The 25101-nt window shown below is 41.6% G+C and overlaps 1 protein-coding gene across 5 annotated transcripts in view; it reads right to left on the bottom strand.

The window, feature by feature from the left end:
• TMEM117 (transmembrane protein 117) overlaps positions 1-25101 on the bottom strand; it is a 347322-nt gene that overhangs the window by 173335 nt on the left and 148886 nt on the right. For all 5 annotated transcript variants that reach the window (XM_065557570.1, XM_008162495.4, XM_008162496.4 and 2 more), the window contains one exon: positions 1539-1638. In XM_065557570.1, the coding sequence (XP_065413642.1) occupies positions 1539-1638 (100 nt within the window). The remainder of the gene's footprint in view (positions 1-1538; positions 1639-25101) is intronic.

Here is a 25101-nt window from a genome sequence, read left to right as displayed (position 1 = left end):
AAGTCCATAAAAGAAGGACCATGCTAATGAGGTTCAGACTCAGCCAGGAGTTTTATTACTAGTTTGATAGAAAGACACATTAAATGTCAACATCAAGTCCACAGATCAGCTGTGCAATGTTTTTATTCTAAACCTGTTCAGATGGATGATTTGATGTGTACTTGGTTTTCATGGCCACCATTTCATAGAGGGTAATTTGTCTTGGACAAGCCACTGACACTTACTGTACAATATGCTGAAAAAATCCTTGATGCGGCTCCAAATATGTGGAAATTAGAAAATAAATGGGGAGAAACTCAGATGATTCCCCAAGGACTAAGAAATGGTACCAGCAGTGTTTGCTCCTAATTCTTACAGATACCTTAAGATTCTTTCTATTCTGGTACTTTGTTTTCAATGCTTTATGTCACAGGTAGCAGTGATTACTAACTAGACATGTCAAATGCTGACACCTTCTCCCCATGTGTCTGTACTCCTCTGAAATACGTTCAGAGCTGTATTTCCTGCATTAATGGAAAAGCAACTTGAACACTGCTGACTCTTTTGGGGTCACAAATTGAGGCACCATTGACTGGTTAGAGAAAGTAACACTGCCTGAAAAAGAAAATGGCAATTGAATTTCCATGGATTCTGTAAAGTTAAAATCATAGCTGCTACTTCTCTCTGCAGAGCCACCATTGACATCAGTGGTGGCAGAATCAGATCTCTCTAAAAATAAATCTTGCCTGTGTTCAAATTAAAACCTTCAATTATTTAAATCAACAGAATTTTAAAAATCTTACTTACTTTAAACCATTCGTGCTGTTTTTAAAAAGTGTATTTCTTGCAGCTCAGACCAAGAAATATATGAGTAAACTTACTTTGATGTGTTGTTAGTTGTCACTTTCCTGTTCTCATGCATTGCTAACATGTTTGGTTTGCAAACATGGCAAGGGAACATGCTTTTTAAAAATGGTTCATTGGAATTTAAAGCAGCTTCATGAAAACATTTAGTCTTAGGTTTGTAAAAGCTTATTTTTACAAAAACCTAAATGTGGGGCAAATTTAATCTGGTGATGTCCTTTAAGATGGCTTTTTCCAGACAACATCTGAGTGTATCTTAGACATATTATTGGTTCTCTTCCTTTTCCTGCTACATTCTTAGAATCAGTTTGCTTAGTCAATTCTTCCTCCTCAGCTTTCTCCTTGTCACTAGAGATGGAGACTGTGCTGTTACTTGCTTTTTCACTTTGCCACTATGTTATCTTGGTGCTATTTCAAAGCAAAGAAGGGGCCCGATTCTGCCTGCATAGAATTCAATGACAAAACTCCCATTGACATCAGAAAAGTACAATTAGGCCCCAATTCATTTTAACGGGCTCTCCTTTGGATTCCCAACTCATTACCAAACCCTGCCATTGTTACCTTTGTATTGTCTGAGTTGAAACATTGTTCAGATTTCAAGGGGTTCAGGATTTTTTTGCTTTAATCAACAGTTATGTGTTTTGTGTTTTACAATTTTTGTGTTTTGCATTAAAGTGCGTTATTAATTTCCTTACCATCCAAGCTGTGACAAAATCTCCCATCCAAGTCCCCACTGCAGCAACCTTCATAAAACTTTCGTTCCTGATGCCCATAAAGTCTGTTATGATGTATGCCCTGTGGAAATAAGCACACAGACTGTAAGTTACACACATTTATTTGTTTTACTGAGGGAAAAATATTTTTAACATGAAAGATTTTCCAGCTTTTGTATGACCACATATTCGGCCAGATCTCACATCTACAGGGGTCAGTTCCAATTAGAGATGGAGAAGTGAATATGGTTGTACAACCGTGTCATTTTTTTAAGCCAAAGATTGACAAAAACTTCTGAAGACCGTAAGAAGAGTTCTACACTTTTCACCTCTCCCTGAGCACAAACAGAACTGTAGCATTCTGTCAATTGGAGAGCTCCCATAAAAAATAAAGTCCTTTCATCACTCTTTAAAAATAATTGAGCCACTTGACCTTAAATTCTGTGAGTCGTACAACCATGTGTCTTTTAACTTAAGAGTACATATACCCTTCATTTAATTCTAGTGAGAAGCAATTGTCTCATGTTCTTGTTAAATTTCAAAATCTCCATGGACATACTTTATCTAAAAATGAACAGAAATGTATTTTCACACATATTAAGCTATGTTCAGGGAAGGACTGTGAGTTAACAAAAAAACAAAACAAAAACCCCCAAACATTCTACTCAAGAAATGGAGCAAATGGAATATGTAACATCACACAATGGTCTTCTATCCACTTCAAGCTCAGTCTAAAGAGACAAGTTGGGAACAACCTATACCCGTGCTAAATTTGAAGTATCTTTCTTACTCACAGCTTAAGGCATATTTATTTCCTTTGTTAGCAATCCTGGTTTATTTTTTAAAGAAAAGCTTGTTCTCACTTATTTATGTAAGAGCTAATACATTGAACTATAATGGGTCTTACATTGTATCTTTTCAAGTAAACATGTATTTACAGGCTTCTTAAAACAACAGACTATATAAATGTTACGCATGTTCAAGGATGTGGATGATGAAGCCAACTGACTAACAACTTCTTGGAAACTAGTGTTATCTATTGTGCAATAGTATAGTATCCATCACCAGAGAATCTGACCCAGTCTGAGCAAGGAACACACTGACCCAGATAAAATCCACACATGCTGTGAAAGGTCAAACTTGTTCTTTTCTGGGGTTTGGCTTTATTGAGAACTCAAATAATAATAAAGAACATAAACCTCAGGCACACCAACCTTTCTTATAAACTGGTCCTATTAATAAGCCATGCCTTCCACAATGAATTAGCAGAACTTGCTCAACCACTTTCAGTAGATTCTAACTTCTGCAGACAGAGTGGTACCCATATATAGACTCATTAACTCACAAATGCTGAAAGGTCCCTCTCTGTGAAGGGCTTTATTAAAAAAAAATCTGCATAAACATATTCAGAATTAATGCAGAATTGACTGCTATGCTGTGCAATTGTGCCAGGACTGGATCACATTGTGAAAACTCCAAGTACTCAAATAAATCCTGGTACCAAATGCAGATTGTTAATCAAATGTCAAACCAAATACTACAAGACAAGCATTGTAATACTCAATTAAGCAGCACAAAAAAGCAGGCATCAGAATCTCTGTCAGAAGAATGAAAGAAATTTCTTAGGTGTCAAGAAGCAGATTTCACGACTGCAGTGACATGGACATTGAAAGATCATCTGAATGAAACAACTTTAAGAGCATTCACTATAGCTGATGCAGTACATCAGACAGCTTCTCCTGAGGAAATGAAGTATACAATGATCATCACCTTGATACTGTGATCTGAAGAATTTACCACAATAATGTAAAGTAATTCAAGAAAGTATGCCCCACCACACACATCTCCCTGAGGTTTGAGTAGGTGAGTGAGAATTCTCTGAGAAGGTCAGAAATGCATCCTGAAACCTTGCACCAAGGTTGCAAACCCTTCTGATGCAGAAAAAGAAGAATACAACCACAAGGAAGAGGAACAATGTTAAGTTTAAAGTAGGATCTTGGGGATTTAGTAAAGAGAAAGGACTTCATAATGGCTGGTTCTTGGTTGTTCCAGTCAGTCTCCCTCTGAGACCCAGGAGAATAAGGCATGCTGGGAAATAAGTTTATAAACAATACCTCTTTCGCAGTATTGCCAATCCCAAGCACTCAAAAATCATGTCACGCTCTAAATCATGAGACTGGCTTAAAAATAATATTTTTTAAAATAATACATTTGGGGTTCTTCTTTTTCTCTTCTGTTTTTTGAGCCTTTAAACTTCATATTTTCAAACTTTCTTCCACAACCCTGATGGCTAGAAATTAACTTAATTTTTTAACAAAAGCAGAAATTATCAAGTAATCACCCAACACCATGGATCATAGAATCAGCGAAATGTAGGGCTGGAAGGGACCTTGAGAAATCATAAGGTCCAGCCCCCTGCACTGAGGCAGAACCTAGCAAACCTAGAGCATCCCTGACAGGTGTTTGAAAGCCTATTCCATTGTTTAACTACCCTGTTAGAGTTTTTCCTAATATCTCACCTAAATCTCCCTTGCTGCAGACCCCATTAGTTCTTGTCCTATGTTCACTGCGAACAATTAACCACAGTCCTCCTTATAACAGCCCTTAATATATTTGAAGACTGTTATCAGGTCCCCCTCAGTCTTCTTTTCTCAGGACTAAATATTCCCATTTTTTGAACCTTTCCCCATAGGTCAGGTTTTCTACACCTTTTATCATTTTTGTTGCTCTCCTCTGGACTCTCTCCAATTTGTCCACATCTTTTTTCAAATGTGGTGCCAAGAATAGGACACAGTACTCAAGCTGAGACCTCACCAGTGCCACATAGAGCGGGACAATTACCTCCCATGTCTTACATACAACACGCCTGTTAATACACCCCAGAATATTAGCCTTTTTTGCAGCTGCATCACATTGTTGACTCATTCCGTTGTGATCCACTATAACCCCTCAATCCCTTTCAGCAGTACTGTTAACTAGCCAATTATTCCCCATTTTGTAATTGTGCATTTGATTTTTCCTTCCTATGTGCAGTACTTTGCACTTGTCTTTATTGAATTTCATCTTGTTCATTTCAACCCAATTCTATAGTTTGTCAAGGTTGTTTTGAATTTTAGTCCTGTCCGGTAGTCGCATTGGGTGCCCTGGCAGAAATGTTATGAGGGCTGAGTCCGGTCTTTCGATTGGGAGTGGCCTTCAAAGGGCCTTTGGCCCTACTGGATCTGTGAAGCTGCACACAACTTTTTATATTCAGTTCAGTAAAATTAGGTTTACAATTACTGTTGCTACTTACAGGTATGCCAGATTGTGGTACAAAATTTCTAAACAAAGCTTCACAACAGCGCTGGCAAACCGAGAAACACCTCTGCCAAAACTGTTGTAAAAGTCCATCCAAGAACCCCTCACCATTTTTCTGGTCAAACAACAATTTAAACCCGGTAAAGCATTAAGTTACCTTAAGGATTAGATGCTAAATACCAAAATTAAACAACACTAGCTTATTTTGTTTGGCAAAAGTATTTTTTGGTTTTACAACCCCAAAACAATATCAATTTATTTTAAACTTATAAAACAAAGATTGTACACACCAGGAGTGTTCTTTAGGAAATTTGACTAACTTTTTTATAGTCAAATGATTATTACTTAAATAACCTTTTGCCTGGATTATTTACAGACACTCCCAAAGGAATGGCTGCAAAGAAACCAAAATTTTTCCTTTTATAACACCTTTTTTTTTTTAACATTTGTACATAGTTTTACTGCTTAATTTTTTTCCAGTAACTACAGAGTTAGCTTCTCATTTTCCCTCTTTTAGCTTCCTCAAACTGCGGTTGCCTGCTTGTCTGGGCCTGATCTTTTTTTCTTGTTGCATTATTTCTTTCATGGGCACAGGCATTGTTTCACTACCAATTTAGCAAGGAGGGTGGGCTTTTGACTATCTCCCCTTTTATTTATTTATACACATATATTTACATACACACATTTATTTAGATGCATCTTATTTAGCAATAACCTTAATTTTTTTTTATGTCCAGACTTAATACAACCTTTTCTTAAGGCGGTAACAACCCCTCAGCACCGGTGCATTGTAGGAAAGGATATTAGCAGGGCTAGGGAAAATGGGAAAGGAAGGAAGAACAGCAGTATTAACAGCACGATAAAACGGGGGAGTCACACCTACTGACCGTAGGAATAATGACTTCTAGCTAAATTAAGGAGGGGATTGCTGGTTAAATTCCCTTCTCAGTCTATTTTGAGAGAGGGTACTACTGAACTTTGGGAAGGGGTTTTGCTGGGTTTAGGTGAATTTCAGCCGGTTGGGCAGACCCAATGTGCCCAACCAGGTTGGCATGATCAGCCCACAATGAAGGGGGGGAACCTTAGCCAGCAGTTCCTGTTGCAACGAGGAAGGGCTGGGGTCGGTCTCCTCCTTTAGAGTGTCCTTCTGCAAAACGGCCAGAACCCCATTGTGAGCGAGATCAGGCATGTCCAGATTCACACCATTTGGGGTACAGCAGATTATACAATTCCGGGGGAGACCAAGTGCATGCACAGACACCAAGGTCTCCTGACCCGAAGCGCCAATGCCTGGGAAATGGTGCAAGGGGAACATTTCCTCAGTACGGGGAAACACTGTCTGAGGGGTACAAGTAAGGGCTTTTGATACTTAAGGCGCTTAATATTTCTTGCCCTTGGAGCCTTTAGGGGCTGGACAGCAGCTCCCTGCCCAGTTCCATCTGGGGGGAATTGCAGGCTAGGGTTATTCCTAGTGTACCAGTTCCACTTGTTTAAAAATTTACAGGTTGAGGGACCATAATTAGAGTACATGTACGCAGCAGGAGTGCACTTTTCTGGCCTGGGAATCCACTCAGATTCCCCTGCCCCCATTATGGATACCTGACAGACAACCACAACCAAATGGACAGGCACCCACAAAGGGCTAATTTAACAGATAGGCTAGCACAGTGGACAAAATATACAACACCAAAACATATAACATTTACCATGTGCCCTTTCGCCTTTTTCTTTTATGTTCCCAGGCGATGGTGGAACTTACAACTCAACATTCAGGCATTCACACCGGACGGATTAGAAAAGAAAATGTGGCCACCGCACACACCCCTTTCGGCAAGGCACACCGGCCTGTCTTCAGGAGAACGGTGTCGACTGCCCCTCTGCCTCCGGGATAGCAGGCGGTTTCCAGGGGCTCCCTCGCTCTCCGAGCGAGGAGGAAGCCTAAGGCTCCGGGTGGGGAGTTAGGGAAGGGAACTCGGTCGCAGAGCATACAGACCAGAAGGGGTCAGGAAAGGCACGGTCCCTGCACACCCCTCCCTCAGCAAAGGGCACCGGTCCATCTTCGAGAGAATGGAGACAGGCACCCTACTGCTTAGGAGTTTATGGGCGGTTTCCCGGGGCTTCCTCGCTCTCCAAGCAGGGAAGGGAGCCTAGGGCTCCAGGAGGGAAACAAGGGAAGGGGACCCTGCGACCCTCACTCATTCGTAAACATACGGCACACCCTCTAAACTGGCTTTTAGCCCCAATTATTGGCGGCTAGTTTTACGGCACTTCACTACTGGCCTACTGCCGGCGGGAAGTTTTTGCTGGCTAACCTGAGGCCGCCCCCGGGGTTAACCCTCCTTGACCCTCCCGGGGTCAACCCTTACTGCCACTCCGGGGTCACCCTCGGCCCTCCCAGAGCCCACTTCAGGGTCGCCCTCGACCCTCCTGGAGCCCACTCCAGGGTCGCCTTTGACCCTCCTGGAGTAAACAAACACCAAACAGACACAAACAGACACAGGACGGACAGGCATCAGGCTGGTAAGTCTAGCAACAAAAGGTTCGGCTCACAGTGCGTCCTCACCTAAACCCCGAGCCTATGGGCAGCTTCCCACCGAAGCCCAAATAGAGACAACGGTCTCTTACCTGGCGCCTGGGGTCAGTGTGGAAGTGGTCCACGGTCCTCCGGTTCGGTTGGACATCGAATGATCCCGGACGAACCCCCAAATTGTTGTGGAAAAAGTCACCCATGCATCGATTTTAGTTCAGAGACTTAAGCCTGAGGCCTGTTTATTGAATACACACCAACACGTTGAGGGTAGCAGCTATTAGGAACTGTTCCCCCGAAGTAAAGCACTCACTAGCTTTTAAAGCTTAAAACGGCAAACAAATTACACATAGTTAAGTAATAATAACCTTATTAGGAATCAAATTACGCATACTTGGGCAATAGTGATCTTATTAGGAATAAGAGAGGTAGGGTCTTTTGGTACTTTCCAGTATTCTTTTGTAACCTGCCTTGGTATGGGTGCAATTTGAGTTATGGTCTTTTTGGTACTTTCCAACGTGGTTATAACCTTGCCTTCTACGGGGTGCCTATTACACAGTTGCCCTTTACAGGGTACAGTTACACAATGGGGGTAGTTATACAATTGGTGTAAGGGAAGGCATGGGTTACATTCACTTTAGGTTACTTTATTGCTTCACACAAGTGATTATTGTATTTTAAAAGCAGTACACACATATTGCAAATTATTTTTGTTGCTGGGGCTTTCCACACACACCCCGCCCCCAACCGTAGCCGTCGGAGTTCAACTTTTAGCTTAGCAAGAGGCCTGGGGCCTGCTTGGCTGCAAGGCAGGCCTAGGCCAAGCACACAGAAGCCCACACTATTAGAGCTAGCCCAATTCCCCCCACATCATTAATGCAAATATTGCATAGTACTGGACCTAGGACTGACCTCTGTGGGATGCCATTATATATGCCCTCCCAGTTTGACAGCAAAACACTGATAACTACTCTTTGAGTATGGTCTTTCAATAAGTTATGCAGCCACCTTATAGTAAATTTCATCTAGATCACATTTCCCTAGTTTGCTTATCAGAATGTCATGGGGGACTGTGTCAAAAGTCTTACTAAAATCAAAATATATCACATCTACTGCTTCTCCCCTATCCATTGGGCCAGTAACCCTGTCAAAGAAGGAAATTAGGTTGGTTTTGCATGATTTGTTCTTCACAAATCCATACTGGCTATTACTAATCCTATTATCCTCTAGGATAATTGGTTTTTAATAATTTGTTCCAGTATCTTTCCAGTTATTGAAGTTAGGCTGACTGGCCTATAATTCTTGGGTCTTTTTTGTTCCCCTCTTTAAAGATGGGTACCACGTTTGCCCTTCTCCAGTCCTCTGGTACCTGACTGTCCACCAGGAGTTCTCCCGTATAATTGCTAGCAGTTCTAAGATGGCTTCAGCTAGTTCCTTAAGTACCCTAGGGTGAATTTCATCAAGCTGTGCCAACTTGAATACATGTAATTTATCTAAATATTCTTTAACCTGTTCTTTCCCTATTTTGGCTAGCATTCCTTCCTCCTTATTGTTAATATTAATTGTGTTGAGTATTTGTTCATCATTTTTAGTGAAGACTGAAGCGCAATAGGCATTAAACACCTCAACCTTCTTGAAGTCATCAGTTATTAGCTCTCCTTTCCTGCTAAGTAGAGGACCTACACTTTACTTCATCTTTCTCTTGATCCTAACATAGTTCAAGAACCTCTTCTTATTTTCCTTTTATGTCCCTTGCTAGGTGTAACCCATTTTGTGCCTTACCCTTTCTGGTTTTGTCCGTATATGCTTGTGTTATTCTTTTGTACTCCTTAGCAATTCTTTCATGTTTCAACTTTATGTAGGATTCCTTTTTGATTTTCAGGTCATTAAAGAGCTTTTGATGGAGCCATATTGGCCTCTTACCACTCTTCCTAGCTTTCTTTCATAGCAAGATAATTTGCCGTTGTGCCTTTAATATCGTCTCCTTGAGAAACTGCCAGCTCTCCTGAACTCCTTTTTCACTTGGATTTTCTTCCCATGGAACCTTACCTACCATTTCTCTGAGTTTGTTAAAGTATGCTTTAGCTGGGGCTTTAGAAAGAACATAAACTATCTTGAGATTCATGATATATTGTGAATGGTGACAATAATGCCCAAAAATGGAGAAAGACCTGGAAGGAGTCAGGGTGTACTGATGGTCCCTTGGAAGTTGAAGTCAAGCAAACCCATTTGCTTTATTTTTGGTTTTGTCGTCATCCTTTGTCTTTGTATCAATTTTGGGCCAGGAACCTCAAAAACAGAGCTTTAGTCAGAATATTTTTTGTTGTTTCAGAGTAGGAGAAATATAAAGTCTGCAGTCACCTGGTTGTATAAAATAAAACATGGAGCACCCAGGAAGGAGAATTTTTCAGCTCACCAGTTTCAAAGTGCCATTTTCTATCTGACCTGCAACACTAGCCCAAAGCATTTCCATTTTATCACACAAACACACACACACACATACCTACATGCTGTTAAGATATAATAACCTGGTGTAAATGATACACTTGATTTTAAAAATAATTAAGGCCTAATTTAGATTTAATGTAGATGAGTAACAAATTGTGAATTATAATTAAAGTAATAAATTATTATAAAGATGCTATTAAGCAATATAACCTGTATATATATTTTAGCTCTATTCATTAACTACAAATGAAATAAAGAACAACTTCATCTGAAACATCAGGAAACAATATTTGGCTTTGCCATTGCCTCATTAGAAATGACAACAGAAATGCACTACTTTCTATTCCTTTTTAATGCTAGTGGCATAAAATTATTCTGTATCTTTTATGTTCTACTTGAACAATTTTCATTTGAGAACACAAAAAATAGGTGATTGCAGAAATTTGGCCACTATTAGGAATACAAATCTTTATTTGGTTTCAATTACTGCAGTTGAGAGATATTCTCAATTTTCAAGTTTTAATTAAAGTACACATTTTCTTTAAAGTACACTGCACCATTATTTGACCTCGAAGGATACATTTGCACAGTGCTGCACAAGCGATTAACTTTAACGTAGCAAAATCCTCATGTGCATGGAAAGAAGCAAGTTTGAGACAAATTCTCCTTTGCAGGATTCAGACTGATCTCCACTGACGCTCACCACTAGTGATAGCAATAGTGGAAAGCATGTAATGTAGATGGGGATTTTTACCAACACACCGTCTAACTCTGCTTACAGCTCAGAGCAGGGTGAGATGAGACAGTGATAAAAAAACCTCACCCTATGTACATTACAGCTTCCATCAGCTGCCATTGATGGAGCTGCACCAGTGGTGAATCATGGGTCCCCTTTTTGGCAGTGCAGATAAGGCAGTAAAGGACAGAGGTATCTCTTCACCTATGACCAAATACTCAGACTGGACACTCAATTTTTTGGGCAAATAAGAACCTGAAAAGTCTAGATGGTGGGGGAAAAAAATCAAAAGAAAGTTTTTATAGTATGATCAGTGCTCTTTTATAGTATCATCAGTGCTTTATGATTCCACATCCACAGAATTTGCCACAGAATCTACGCTCTGCTTCCGAATTGTGCTTCACAATCCAAGCTTTTCTTTAAAAAAAGCTCCTAGCACTCCAAGTTGTGGAGAAACTCTTCCAAATGTGAAAAAAATACAAAATGATGCAATCGTGTCTGACAGCCTCAAGCTATAGTTCTGAGAGGCATGAATTTATCTCAATTGGGGGTTATATTTTCAACATTTGGTTTCAAAGTTAAGTGCCAATATTTTTAACTACTTAGGAGAAATTTCCCATTAATGTGTTTATCTCGCAGTGTCAAACTGTCTTCTGCTCCTTCCCAGGTGCCAGAAAATCAATGTTCTCCTCCTTAGTTGCCCAAACTTCCTGCTTCTCTGACCCCTCACAATGCTGTTCTGTATTTTCAAGCAAAATATGAAGCACAATGGAAATCGAAAAAAAGGGGGGACAATGTAATACCAATATTAAATCCAGTTTATGACACATGGGGGAATGCTGCATTGACCGTATTATTCATTTTCATATTTAATTCACTACAGCCCTCATGTTTTAAATTTATCGGATGCTGCCACAGAATCTGCAGGCTGAACTGGAGCTTTGCAGGATGAAGACTCCATGCTACAGAATTTACATCTAGTTTGCTGCAGAGTACCGGGGCTTTCGTTGTCAGCAGTCTGTGGAGGACAGAACTACATTGCCACAGTAGGGTTGAAGTGAAGAACCCACAACTAAACCAGGCAATCTGAATATTCCATAAGATACCAGAGTGTTCTGATATTCACCTTCTGGTACGCACCCCAGCTGGAGCCAGGCCAGCCAAGCTAACAAAGATAATATTACCATTGCCTCATATTCATGTTTCAGGGCAGTATTCATTGACATAGAATCCTCTCCAAAGCCAGCCAACATACATATTTCAAGAAACAATAGGAATTTCTCTCTAGTCCCCCAACTCTTGGAAGGTGCTGTAAGAACCAGAACAGAAGCTTAAGAGAAAGGTGTGATATAATTTTAGTGCAGATATAATATCTTGACATCACAAAACAGAGATAAAAAGAGCTACTTATCTCCCCTTCTCCAAAAACAAAAAACACCAGAAAAAAGCAAAGTGAACTGGTCAAGAAAAAGTTTGACAGCAAGGGAACATGGAGTTGCTGCCCTATTGGTATAATAGGCAGTGAAATACATCCCACCATGGAAAGCCTGCAAAAGTCTATGCATCCCTTCACCCCAGTGTACTATTATTATTTATTTGTATTGCAGTAGCACCTAGAACCAATCAGTCTGGGACCACGATACCATTGTGATAGCAACTGCACAAATGTAATCAATGACCAGGAGCTGCAGAGCACCACTTAAAGTGTGTGGGTGGCCATCGATTTCCTCTTCCACCTCTTACCCTCCTCTTCCCGTCTCAGGTCCACCACCACCACTGGCAGCCTGACACCCCGATCCATGAGCCTCTACTCCCACCTCCCCAAATTTGAGTGAGTGGCATTGTGGCTCATGGGGTCACAGAGCCACTCAGCCTGACCACTTTTTGGTTGGGCCAAACCTATGACCTGAATGGCCCTCCTGGCTCCATGACCTACAAAAATGACAGTCCCTGCTCCAGAGATCTTACAATCTACTGTATGATGAAAAACATTGTCTCAATAAAGCCATCAATGGAGAAAGAGAAGATAACAGTAATACAATGAGGATTAGCAGCGATCAGCCATTATTAATTATTTGGTACGTATCATGGTAGAGGTGAGTTTTAAAAAGGAATTTGGAGGTTTTATCAATCCTAGATACTTACATGGCCTCTGCTGCTATAGTACCTGAGCACCTCACAACCTTTAATATGTTTGTCCTCACAACACACCTGCAAGGTAGGGAAGTGCTATTACACCCATTTTAGAGGCAGGAAACTGAGGCACACAGCAACTAAATGACATGACCAATATCACACAGGGAGTCAGTGTCAGAACAGAAAATTGAACCCAGGTCCATGTTTTTAAGGCTAATGGCCTAACTTCTGGGCTATCCTTTTTCTCTCCAAAATAGCCTACTGCTGTTATGGATATCAGTGGGAAGAAGAGATGAGGGAATAACTGATTTTTCAGTATGGTGTCATTTCAAACCAAAGCTGAATTTTTGTTGTTTTTCTTGCCAAAACAAAAAAACTGAAAATATTTTGTTCCAGTCAAAATGTTGAATGTCATTTCAATCTGACTTTTCATTCTATTTTTTAAAAACTTACAGCTGACATTTTTCAGAGAATTTACTATGCACCAAAAAAGTTTCATCCAACTCTAAAAGGAAGCTCTTCCTATGCATAAGAGCCAGCATGGGAGAAAGTGCAAAGGTGCTTGACAGGAAACTTGATTAATGCCAGATGTAGGCTTGCAGTGGGTATGACGTGGGACATTTGTCCTTTGAATTCCAAAAGCAGAAGAACATCTCCTACTTTCAAAATTCCTATCCTCCCCATTCACGCCAGTAACATTTTGAACTGCATCAACTACTTTTGGTTTATTCTTGGATTTTGTTACCACTAATTTATAGATTATTTAACATTTTTCAGTATTTTTACTACATTAGTATAATATACTTCATTTAATTTATGTTTTGTTTAGTCACACAATAAAAAATGTAGCTGCAGATTTCACTTGGTTGCTTACTGATGAGAACAAGGGATTCCACTGGCAGGTCAAAGACAGGCTGCCAAATGCCCTCCAAACACTACTGTGCTAATAGGTGAACTCTTCACATAAATATCCAAAGCTCATTCCTTTTTTAAATGAGTAAGCTCTTTCACCCCAGCTGTTTTGAGCAGAAAGGACTCTTCAGCTAAAGTACAAGTTCTTCCACTGAAAAGATAAAATAAAGGGGTCAGAGGCTGGCCATTATTTACAAAGCCATTTGGCAGCGTGGGAGGGTGTTAAGAGGTTTTCTCACTGCTAAATACTGTAAATTGCTTAGTAAGTCATAAAACAATTGAAAAGAACTGTTTCTCTTTCTCATACCTTTTTTAATGGGCTAGTAAGCTTCTGTAGTTTATTTAATCAACTCAGTCACTAGCAGGTCCATTGAAGTCACACATCTTGTTTAATTTGTTGCTTTTGGCTTTCACTATATACAGTGATATCAAAAACGGACCAGAATCCTGTCAGAGCTGCCATATTAATCTAGTTTTTGTTAATAAAGAATTACATTTTGTTGTCCTGATAGGAATTACCACCTGCTTGAATATAACAACACTAACACTGGACAAGGGTATGTGGAGCTTCGCACATGCTATTGAGTGTGCTGGGTTGTTTATTACTAGATGTATATAAGTTAAAACAACAGGGGTTGCTTTATTGTACCCCATCCTTTTTGGCACCTTTTGTCTATTTGTATATTCTGAGCTACAAACCTACATGAGTTCCCCCGGTGGATGCTTTCTAGGATGATGCACTGAACCCGAACCTTGGGTCCTACGTAGGGTGACCAGATGTCCCGATTTTATAGGGACAGTCCCTATATTTAGGGCTTTTTCTTTTATAGGCTCCTATTATCCCCCATGCTCTGTGCCAATTTTTCACACTTGCTGTCTGGTCACCCAAGTCCCATGTGCTGTTGGCTTTCTGGGGCTGTGCAGAGTTTAGGCACTGTCTCTTTGGACTGTGTCCAGACACTCACTCCAGGTACTGACCCCATGTCTGACATCCATCTTTGGCAGTGGGGACCCTGCAGTCCAATTGGCTCGGCCCTGAAACAAGTGCCAGCTTTCCAAAGCCTCCCCAGTAACTGTTGCATGTTCTCAGAGTTCCACGAAGGCTGTGGACCCTCAGGTATATTGTTTCCCTCTTTGAGGACTATGTGACAGTGAAAACAAGTAATGCATTGTTTCTGCAAAGGAATTTCTAAACACACACTTTACTCTTAGTCAGCACAAGACCTATATAGAACTAAACCTGCGCTCAACAACAAAAAACAAAACAAAACCTGCACCCAAATCCTGCTTTAGTTTCCTCATTACTCCAAGAGCCCTTCAAATTTGGTCTGTGCCTGTGAGGGATCCATGATTTCTCCTTCTCCTGCTGCTCAGCCTTCTCTGCTTCCAGTCCTGGTTTGCTCCCCTGTCTCTCTCAGGATGACGCATGACAGAGTCTCCCTTTTATAAAGCTGCAGTCTGCTTTGTCAGGTGACCACTCTCAGTGACTTCAAACCCCTTCAGATGATCCACTGGTTGACTACCAGGTCACTTGGAAGAATGGGTTTCCCTGGGGGTTAGTCAGCTCACTGTCCTGCTAGCGCAAGGTTATTCAATTGTTGACAGTCCTTATTGATGTACCACTCAAAGGCAGACACCCAGGTGCCAGTCCCCCTCCCCTTAGCAAAAATGGTAAGATGCAAGAATACAGCAAAAGACAATCCTAAGGATATAAACACAGCATTCATAAAATCAAACTGGAATTGTTAAATTCAGATAGACAGATCCAAAACTGTCACATCACTCCTGGAACAGTTCTTTTTAGACCCACCCTATTTGCAGGTATTTTCCTCTGCTACCCCTGAGTAAATAAGTAGAGTTAGGGTGACCAGACGTCCCGATTTTATCGGGACTGTCCCGATATTTCCTTGTTTGTCCCGCGTCCCGACCGGCGTGCGGTCGGGACACTGGACAAACAAGGAAATGCGCCGGAGCCTGGAGCCCGGAAGTGCTCGCCCCCCCCCCCCCCGCCCCGACTCGACTCCACCCCCTCCTCCCCTGATTGGCTCCCTCCCCGAATCCCCGCCTCTTCCCCGGGTTCACCATTCCTCCTCCCTCCGCAAGCGCTGGAGGGAGGCCCAGGAGACTCAGGGGAAGTGCGGGGTCGGGGTGAGTAAGAGTCCGGACCTGGTCCTGAGCAGGCAGGACTCAGTTGGATGGTAGGGAGAGGAGGGGGGCGGCCCGCGGGGCCAGGCGGCGGCTGTTGTTCTCCCCCTGGGCAGTGGGACTCGGGAGCAGCCGCTGCTGCAGCTCCCACTGCCGTGGGGGAGGAAGCGGCTGATGGCCAAGCTCGGCGGCTGCGGCGCCTCCGAACCCCCCGAGCCTGGGCCTGCTGCGGGGACCCAGCAGCGCGCACGCTGCGCCCAGCCCTTGGCCAGTTGCGCCTGGGCTGCTGCCCAGCTGGTGCTATCCCGCGGCAGCCCCGGGGCGGAGGCATCGGCAGCCCAGCCCCGTTCATTCCCCTGCGGGACCCGAGCGGGACGGGGGGGCTGGGGCCTGCTGCCCCCGCTCCGGGGCCGCCGCGGGATAGTACCAGCTGGGCAGCAGCCCAGACGCGACTGGCCAGGGGCTGGGCGCAGCGTGCACGCTGCTGGGTCCCCGCAGCAGGCCCCGGCTCGGGGGGTTCAGGGGCGCCAGAGCCGCAGCCCCCAAGCGCCATGGCCGCTTCCTCCCCCGCGTCAGTGGGAGCTGCAGCAGCGGCTGCTCCCGAGTCCCGCTGCCCGGGGATGAGAACAGCCGCCGCCTGGCACCGCGGGCCGCCCCCCTCCTCTCCCTACCACCCAACTGAGTCCTGCCTGCTCGGGACCAGGCCGGACTCTTACTCACCCCGGCCCCGCGCTTCCCCTGAGTCTCCTGGGCCTCCCTCCAGCGCTTGCGGAGGAAGTGTTGTTTTTTTTGTTTGTTTGTTTGTTTTTGGCCACGCCCCCCCCGCCACACCCCCCCCTCCCCGGCGTCCCGATATTTGACTTGGGTGATCTGGTCACCCTAAGTAGAGTTAGACTCTTATGCACTTCAAAACTGGTGCAATTTGCCCATGGGTGCCCATTTTCTAATTAATTTAGACTTAACATGCAACTTGCATCATTGTTTACATCATAATTGCACGTGCATGTATTTGACAGAAAGAGAGAGTATTCCTTCCAAGTGTAACCAAAAGGCTTAGGGACAGATTGTTAGAGGTATTTAGATGCCTAGCGGAATTTTCAAAAGCATCTAGGCACCTAACTCGCACTGAAATCAGTGAGTGTTAGGCGCCTAGGTACTTCTGAAAATCCCTCTAAGTGCCTAAACACCTTTAAAAATCTGGCCTTGCTCATTGAGTTTGAAAAGTAGAAAAGAAAAAAGTCCTTTAGGTTTCTGCAGCACAAGGACCAAAAATCCATAGTTAATATGGCTTGAGGTCCATGCATGCTGTCTTTTACAAGTGGACTATAAAGGTGCCTTGTTGCTAAATGTACTTGTATTACCCATATTACAGTACATGAATATATGAAATACAGGGGTTTATAAGAGAGCAGGATGGGAATTTTTTGGCTAAACATTCCTTCATCTCAAAGTGTTGATCTATCAAAACTGAAACTATTTGTGGGAAAGCATCAGTTTCGATGCATTTCCCATTTTGAAAAAATGCTGGGGGGGAAGTTTAAAACTATCAAAATGCCTTTTTTTTTTTTAAGTTGAAACAACTTTTCATTTCAAAATGTAAGTTAGTGTATAGTAAAAAAATATTAAAATCAAAACTAAAACAAAATATTTTGAAATCAAGCAACATGTTGTGATTGACCTGACCTTAATTTTTCAGGTTGTGAAAATATAAAGATTTCAACTTTTCAGCCCGATTTGAGACAGGAATATTTTTCAGAAAACCATTTCCCAATCAGCTCTAGTTAAATCCGTAAGGTGTTAGATACATTTCTCCTTCGAAGTACGGTATACAATACACTACAGCAATATTTCTACATGATGAATAATTCAGAGAGAAATTCACAATACAAAATTTCAAAGTCTACTTAAGGATATCATTTTTTAACCTCTAGGGCAGGAGAGGTAAATTGCTGTTCAGTTTGGTTTTGATACTTGACTGTAATTATTGTTAAAAATATATTTTACTTGCCAATATATTCTTTAGCAACATACTTGCACTCTTGGTATGCATGTGTGGACAGAGGCCCCACAGAGAATGAGCAAGGCACTGAGAAAGTGAGCACAGAAGCATGGGGACTGTGTAGGAGCTTCAGTGAGTATCTTTAGTTTGGCCAATATATAGTTAAAAGCAACTTTTATGTCTAATTTGGGGAGTTAATTTTGGAATTTATACCATCACCTTTTATATTTACAAAGATATTATCTAATTTTTCAGGTTGTAACTGCTGTAAGAACAGATAATAAAGCTAAACTCCTGAAAATAACACTCTTTGAATAGAATAAAACATCTCTTTGAATTAGTCTCAGTGGCAAAGTGGCCTAAGTTAACACTCAATGCATACAGCTGATGACCCTCAGAGCTCAAGAACTGTGATCCGAATTACTGAATTGAAAGAGCAGAGATGCAGAATTATACAGAACGACAACAAAGGGGCATTATGGAGTAGGCACAGCTCAGAACTGACTACCCCAGTCCTCCAATTAAGGAGGCCAGTATCATGACAGAAAGAACTCTTCCTCCGCTAGGCCAGACGTAGCACCAGTGCAGCTGAGGATCTGGCACAAAATCCACAAATTCAAATATTGCTCCTGGTCCACAGCTATGGCTCCTGGGCACTATGGTAATCATCATAACAATTGAACCTATCCTGGCTTTAGGGCGGTCAAATACAATCAAGTTATATTCTGCTAGACTTTACACTGAAGTGTTTGGAGAAAGACTAAGTAGCCACTCACTTAGCGCCACAATTTAGGATTTTTTTCCCTTGCTTCCCAAAATAAAATGAGACATACATATATTTTATATTAAGGTGCATATAAATATACACACATGCAAATATAAATGGTTTATACAGAATATGAATTTTATTCTTACATGATGAGATGGCATAATTCAAAGCTACAGTACAAAGTCAAATTAAAATATTCACTCTGTCCTGCAGGGTTTGTGTGTTGTGTATAGGGCAATTGGAGATATAACACTTGGTAAAGCTTAATAGGAATGAATGTTTGTTTGTTTCTCTCTGCTCAGTTGACTCTCGCATGAACACCACTGGCTTTCACATTTGTCACCTCGTTGCCTCATGGATTCCAGTAGCAGGTGTCAGGATCCATCAGCATGCCCAGTTCTCAAACACTGAAGCTGGTAGATACCAGAGAGAGACAATCAACATAAATAGGGAGAAAAGCAATCTGACAAAACCAGAGAAAATTGAAAAGTAATAGGGGAAGAAGAAGAAACAATGTTTAAAGGGAAGGAATAGGGAAGGAGAACAGGAAAAAACAGAATGACAAGCAAGCAGAGTGAGGTAGTGCTAAATCAGAGGGGAAGGAAATGACATAAGAGTGACATGTTATAAAGTGCAAACAACTTATAGCATAAAGGGTAAATAAAACACCAGCGCAATAGCTCACGGGATGGGAGAGTACACTGTGAACAGCCCATGATGGTCACAAAGTTTTAAGGAAAAGTGCATATTCAATTCTACTTTAAGCCCCTTTGCAAAATTGCTACTCAACCAGCTAATGTCTCATCGAGAGAGATGCCACGAAGCAAATACTGCTATGAAAAGAACAAAAAGATTATGGCCCCAATCCAGCAGAGCACTCAATCATGGACTTAATTTTAATTACATGGGCAGTTCCATTGACTTCTATTGGACTACTGTGATGCTGTCTCACAGGTTGGCAGCAGGCTTATTCACTCACATGTTAATAGAAATCCAAGGAATATTAAAAGGTCATGGTATGTTCAAATCAATTCACTTGTAAGATCTAACTGTATTGTTAAGCTTGACTATACCCTGTTATTTATTTGCCATTATGCATGCCCTATAGTAAATAACCCTAGATCAAAAGTTGTTAGTATAAAGATGAGCATTTACTTAGTGTGCAGAACTTCATGAATATTAAGGAAAGATACCTGTATTGTTCCCACTTAGCCATCACTATTGTAACGAATGGCCATTACATTATGTATATCACTGTGACTGGATTACTTGTGTATGCATAGGAAGTAGAATGTTAACTTCAAAACAAGGGTCGTTTCATGTTCAACAATGGACGTTCACAGCTCAATCGGCAGCTGCTACTCATCAAAACCCACATGGGTGGAGACACCTGTCAGCTTGTTTGCTGTGAGCAAGATATATAAATACTAGTTTACGGGAATAATCTTTCATCTCTGGACTGATGACTTCTGACAGGATGGAATTCTGAGCAATTGGATTGAGATCCCTAGAGCCATTCTAGGTAACCCTGAGAGACTATTGGAAACCAACAAATTACTACATCTCTGCTATCATATTGGACTTACAAACTTTAATTCATTTGTAGTGTATTTACCTGCTTTAATCTCTCAATAACTCATTTCTTTTGCTTAGCTAATAAATCTTTAGTTTACTAAAAAATTTGGCTTCAGCATTGTCTTTGTTGAGATCTGAAGTACACCTTGACCTGGGGTAAGGCTAGGCCTACACTAGCGGGGGGGAGGGGTGAACCTAAGATACGCAACTTCAGTGAATAGCGTATCTTAGGTCGATTTACCTGGCCATGAGGACGGCGGCAAGTCGACCGCTGCCGCTCCCCCGTCGACTCTGCTTCCACCTCTCGCCGTGGTGGGAGTTCCGGAGTCGACGGCAGAGCGATCGGGGATCGATTTTATAGCGTCTACACTAGACATGATAAATCGATCCCCGATAGATCAATCACTACCCACCGATCCCGGTAGTGATTGGAGCTGGGAGTAATTGAATGTGTGATGATTTTTGGTTTTAATAACTTTTCATCATTAAGTCTAGTTTGTCTGGATAGTAATATAGGCTGGAGTGTCTAAGGGGACAAGCTGTGGGTCTATTATAAGCTAGTATAGCGATCAAGGAGCAGACATTTGTTGCTGGTTTGGTTAAATCTAATTATAGAGTATACCACCAGCTTGGGTGTGTCTGCCCTGTTTTCTGACAGTCTGACCTGAGACTGGCCCTCTCAACTGTGACCCATTCCAGGCACTGTGACAACTACTCGTGCTTAAGTGCTTTGCTAGAGCAGGACCTATATGGGTAAGAAGAGAGTATGAAGAGGTGAGTATAAGCAATTAGAAAATTGTATCTGACTGGGTTAGCACTGTGCAATGCCGAAGCATTTTTAGAAAAAAAAAAGTTGTTGACATCCTCTCCTTACGAGAATCTTCAAAGAACTATTCCTGAAAAATTCTATAATATTCTGAAAGGTTTCAGAGTAGCAGCCGTGTTAGTCTGTATCCGCAAAAAGAAGAACAGGAGGACTTGTGGCACCTTAGAGACTAACAAATTTATTAGAGCATAAGCTTTCGTGGACTACAGCCCACTTCTTCGGATGCATATAGAATGGAACATATATTGAGGAGATATATATACACACATACAGAGAGCATAAACAGGTGGGAGTTGTCTTACCACCTCTGAGAGGCCAATTAATTAAGAGAAAAAAAACTTTTGAAGTGATAATCAAGCTAGCCTAGTACAGACAGACAGTTAGATAACAAGTGTGAGAATACTAACAAGGGGAGACAGATTCAATGTCTGTAATGGCTCAGCCATTCCCAGTCCTTATTTAAACCGGAGTTGATTGTGTCTAGTTTGCATATCATATGGATTTCTACATAGAGTGCTTCCGTCGACGTGCAAAGGCTGAAATTGTGGAAAAGCAACATCACTTGCCACATAACCTCAGCCATGCAGAACACAACGCCATCTACAGCCTCAGAAACAACCCTGACATCATAATCAAAAAGGCTGACAAAGGAGGTGCTGTCGTCATCATGAATAAATTGGAATATGACCAAGAGGCTGCTAGACAGCTCTCTAACACCACATTCTGCAGGCCATTATCCTCTGATCCCACTGAGGATTACCTAAAGAAACTACACCATCTGCTAAAAAAACTCCCTGACAAAGCACAGGAACAAATCCGTACAGACACATGCCTAGAACCCCGACCAGGGGTATTCTATTTGCTACCCAAGATCCATAAACCTGGATATCCTGGACGCCCCATCATCTCAGGCATTGGCACCCTAACATCAGGCTTGTCTGGTTATGTAGACTCTCTCCTCAGACCCTACGCTACCAGCACTCCCAGCTATCTTCGAGACACCACTGACTTCCTGAGGAAACTACAATCCATCGGTGATCTTCCAGAAAACACCATCCTGGCCACTATGGACGTAGAAGCCCTCTACACCAATATTCCACACAAAGATGGACTACAAGCTATCAGGAACAGTATCCCTGATAATGTCACAGCTAACCTGGTGGCTGAACTTTGTGATTTTGTCCTCACCCACAACTATTTCACATTTGGGGACAATATATACCTTCAAGTCAGCGGCACTGCTATGGGTACCCGCATGGCCCCACAATATGCCAACATTTTTATGGCTGACTTAGAACAACGCTTCCTTAGCTCTCGTCCCCTAACGCCCCTACTCTACTTGCGCTACATTGATGACATCTTCATCATCTGGACCCATGGAAAAGAAGCCCTTGAGGAATTTCACCATGATTTCAATAATTTCCATCCCACCATCAACCTCAGCCTAGATCAATCCACACAAGCGGTCCATTTCCTGGACACTACTGTGCTAATAAGCGATGGTCACATAAATACCACCCTATACCGGAAACCTACTGACCGCTACACTTACCTACATGCCTCCAGCTTCCATCCAGGACACACCACACGATCCATTGTCTACAGCCAAGCTCTAAGATATAACCGCATTTGCTCCAATCCCTCGGATAGAGACAAGCACCTACAAGATCTCTATCAAGCATTCTTAAAACTACAATACCCACCTGCTGAAGTGAAAAAACAGATTGACAGAGCCATGCTCTCTGTATGTGTGTATATATATCTCCTCAATATATGTTCCATTCTATACGCATCCGAAGAAGTGGGCTGTAGTCCACGAAAGCTTATGCTCTAATAAATTTGTTAGTCTCTAAGGTGCCACAAGTCCTCCTGTTCTTCTTTTTATAATATTCTGATAATTCAGTCCAAAACTCCAGCTATGCCACCCTGAGATAAAAGATTCAGAACACAATACAATGGAGACGACACTGAACCCCACAGAACAGCAGCTTTCCAAGGAAAACATTTCAAAACTGTTCTGTGATAAAATGACATCCCAGTTCTGTAAAGCCTAAAAACGATGAACAATGAATATTCTGTGGGCAAACATCGCAATGGGAATGCAACTAATTCCATAAAATATGATTTATGGTAGCAAAAGCAGAGGAAATATCTTGCTGTTTTTAAGTATGCACAGTCTGATGTCTATTGGAGACAATTAGTCACCTGTGCCAGTGCTTGTTCCATCCCACTGCAGCTCACAAAAATCAGACTGAGATATAAAAACTGTTGGTTTTGAGGAGAAATACTTATCTTTGGCCTCCTCTAATACTTCTGAGATGAAAAGGAAGGAAGAAGTGGGATGACAATTGACAAGCTGATCTGAGGGTCAGGTTGGCTTCCTTTATAATATAACAACAGCAGATTGCAGAGCAGATGGAACAGAACTAGACATCAAGTATTGAAGAAATTAACAAATTATGGAGATTGCTTCTTCGCTATATCAGTTTAAATCAGTCTATAAAAACCAACTTGGACCAGTACCAGCCATTCTGCAAAACCTGGGATATAATCAAGACAAGAATGTCATATGGATACTGCAGTGAGGAAGAGGAAAGCCCACTCTTCAACCCATTATCTAACCAACCAAAACAGAATACCTTGGTTGCTATTCCTTGGTCACCTGCTGGTTGATATTACTTGAAGACACATTAAAATACTAGATCTGCCATCCACCCTACTCCTTGTTACTTTACTTACTGTTATATACTTTACTGTCCTTAATCTAACTGTCACCTAAATAATAATGGGCCAGATTCTCAGCTGGTGTAAATTAGTGAAGCTCGTTTTATAGCTTCTACCCTAAAATTAACCCAAAGTCTTTTATAACGACCTTTACAATGAATGAATATCATACGTAGTAATGTCAGGGCTCCAGTCTGCAAGAGAATCTGCTAAACCATCATTGTCTTCTTGAGACCAAGAAGGAGAAGGCATAGATGGACACAGAAATTGTGATGTAAGTTTGCCCCCCAATGGAACATTCTCCCAATCTGTCCCAAGTGAAGGACTAGCAGGTCTCCAGAAACAAATAACAACAGCAAGCAGCATGAGTGACATGCATACAGATGTCCATATCTGTTACACAAGTGTTTGAACTTTCTAGTTGGGCTGTTTTTTTAAGCACTGGATGTGAAGGAGTTTTCCTAAATGTTTACATTCAAATGGATTTATTATATATCTATTGGCTCCAATTATCCTCATCCATAACAAACTCCCTGCTTGGGTAAGAGACACCACTTGCCCTTTCTGCTCCAAGTCCAACAATTATCAGAGATATCATTCTTTTCTGCACAGCTGGGGAACTTGTCCACATTAGGCCTTGATTCAGCAAAGAATTTAAGCATCTGCTTAAATCCATGTCAATTCAGGAAAGCATGTAAACATGTACTTAACTTTAAGCACATGCTTAAGTCCTAATGACATCACTTAAATTTAAAACTTAAGCACCTACGTAAATGCTTTTCTTTATTAGAGCCTTAAGCAGTTAAGACATAAGGTGTGGATTATGGTTTAAGAATGGCACTGTTTTTTATTATTAGACTGAAGGTCCAGTAACACTGCTGCCCAAACATGTCCTTATAGACCCTACATGCAGACCCTAAGGTGCAATTTATATGTGTTAATTACTAAAGAAAAATATGCATCATGAGAACAAATCATTTTAAATGGAAAAAATAATGTTTTAGTTACAAGTTATGTTAAAAACTATAGTGCCTAAGGAAAAAAATTAAATGATTACTAAAATGAAATGACAAAAATCATAAAAATAGATGAATTAATTTTTAAAGTTGAATTCAAAATTATCGTGAAAGATACATCTTGAAGTAAAACATCTAGTCTATCTTTGCCTGGTGCTGGTGCTGGTGCTGGTGCTGGTGCTGGAGGGCACTTCATGCTGTCACTGTTTAAGGGTGTTCTCCTTCAGAAATCATCTTATAATATTTGAATAGTTAACAGCCACATGCCACAAGCTGTACCATTACTGGGTCATTATTAAGAATGCCCTGAGAGCTTTTATCTGGATGCACATATAAAGTAGGGGGCCAATGGTAAAGGTCGAACTTACGATAAACATTTTCTTAGATTATTCATTGATTTTTATGTGAAGAGGCTACCTAATTAAGATGATATTC

Source organism: Chrysemys picta, chromosome 1 (assembly GCF_011386835.1).
Source record: "Chrysemys picta bellii isolate R12L10 chromosome 1, ASM1138683v2, whole genome shotgun sequence".
NCBI classification, from domain to species: Eukaryota; Metazoa; Chordata; order Testudines; family Emydidae; genus Chrysemys; species Chrysemys picta.
This window is presented reverse-complemented; position numbering and strand designations above follow the sequence as displayed.